The sequence below is a fragment of the Myotis lucifugus genome, unplaced genomic scaffold (genome assembly GCF_000147115.1).
Source record: "Myotis lucifugus unplaced genomic scaffold, Myoluc2.0 scaffold_442, whole genome shotgun sequence".
Taxonomy (NCBI): domain Eukaryota; kingdom Metazoa; phylum Chordata; class Mammalia; order Chiroptera; family Vespertilionidae; genus Myotis; species Myotis lucifugus.
In genome coordinates, this window is record NW_005871490.1 from 539,824 (window position 1) to 540,749 (window position 926).

Genomic DNA, 926 nt, shown 5'->3' on the forward strand with positions numbered 1-926 from the left:
GAGCGCGGAGCCCGGAGGCGCCCCGCATCCCTGCAGGACCATTGTGACTGCCCAGCGCCCGCGCGCGCTGCCGACTCTTGAATCCCCGGGCTTTGGGCGCGGGGCAACTCCCGGTATTTTCGAACTCAACTCGTGGATTGGAACGGCTCCGCTCCGAGCGCGGCCGGCGCTTTAGGACCCTGGCCCTGGCCGCGGCCCCTGCACACGCCGGTGGAAGACTCGGCGGGGTAGAGGCGCGGGCCGGCTGCGGGGGTCCCCTTGTGCACCGCCGGCGGGCCGAGGGCTGATTGGACGGGTCCCCGGAGAAACGATTTGGGATTTGTCGTAAACAGCATGGAGGAGAATGACTCCAAGCCCAGCGACGCAGCGGCGGCGGAGGGGCCGTGGCAGCCAGAATCCAGCCCCAGTGGCGGCTCGGGAGGCGGTGGCGGCAGCAGCCCCGGCGATGCGGACACCGGACGCCGTCGGGCACTGGTGCTGCCAGCGGTCCTGCAGGTGCCGGGCAACCACCAGCACCCTCACCGCATCACCAACTTCTTCATCGACAACATCCTGCGGCCCGAGTTCGGCCGGAGAAAGGACGCAGGGACGTGCTGTGCCGGCGCGGGCGGAGGAAGAGGCGCCGGAGGCAGCGGCGAAGGCGGGGCGGGCGGGGCGGATAGAGGCGGTGGCGCGGGTGGCGCCGATCAGCTCCTGGGGTCCGCCCGGGAGTCCCGGCCGAGAGCGCCCTGTGCGCCGGGTGCCGGCGGGCCGCTGCCAGGCGGCGGCGGCGAGTCTCCGGGCGAAGGCGAAGGAGGCTCCAAGGCTCTCTCGCTGCACAGCGACGCCAAGAAAGGCAGCGACCCCAGCGGCCCCCTGGACGGGGCGCTCAAGGCCCGCGGCTTGGGATGTAGCGACCTGTCCCTTGAGCTCTACTCGGACAGCTT

General features: G+C 71.9%; 1 protein-coding gene across 1 annotated transcript in view; it reads left to right on the forward strand.

The window, feature by feature from the left end:
* Nucleotides 1-333: 333 nt before the first annotated feature.
* The window catches only part of EN2 (engrailed homeobox 2), a 4,031-nt gene continuing 3,438 nt past the window's right edge, over nt 334-926 (forward strand). Inside the window, exon 1 of the mRNA XM_023744269.1 lies at nt 334-922. Coding sequence (XP_023600037.1) covers nt 334-922 — 589 coding nt within the window. The remainder of the gene's footprint in view (nt 923-926) is intronic.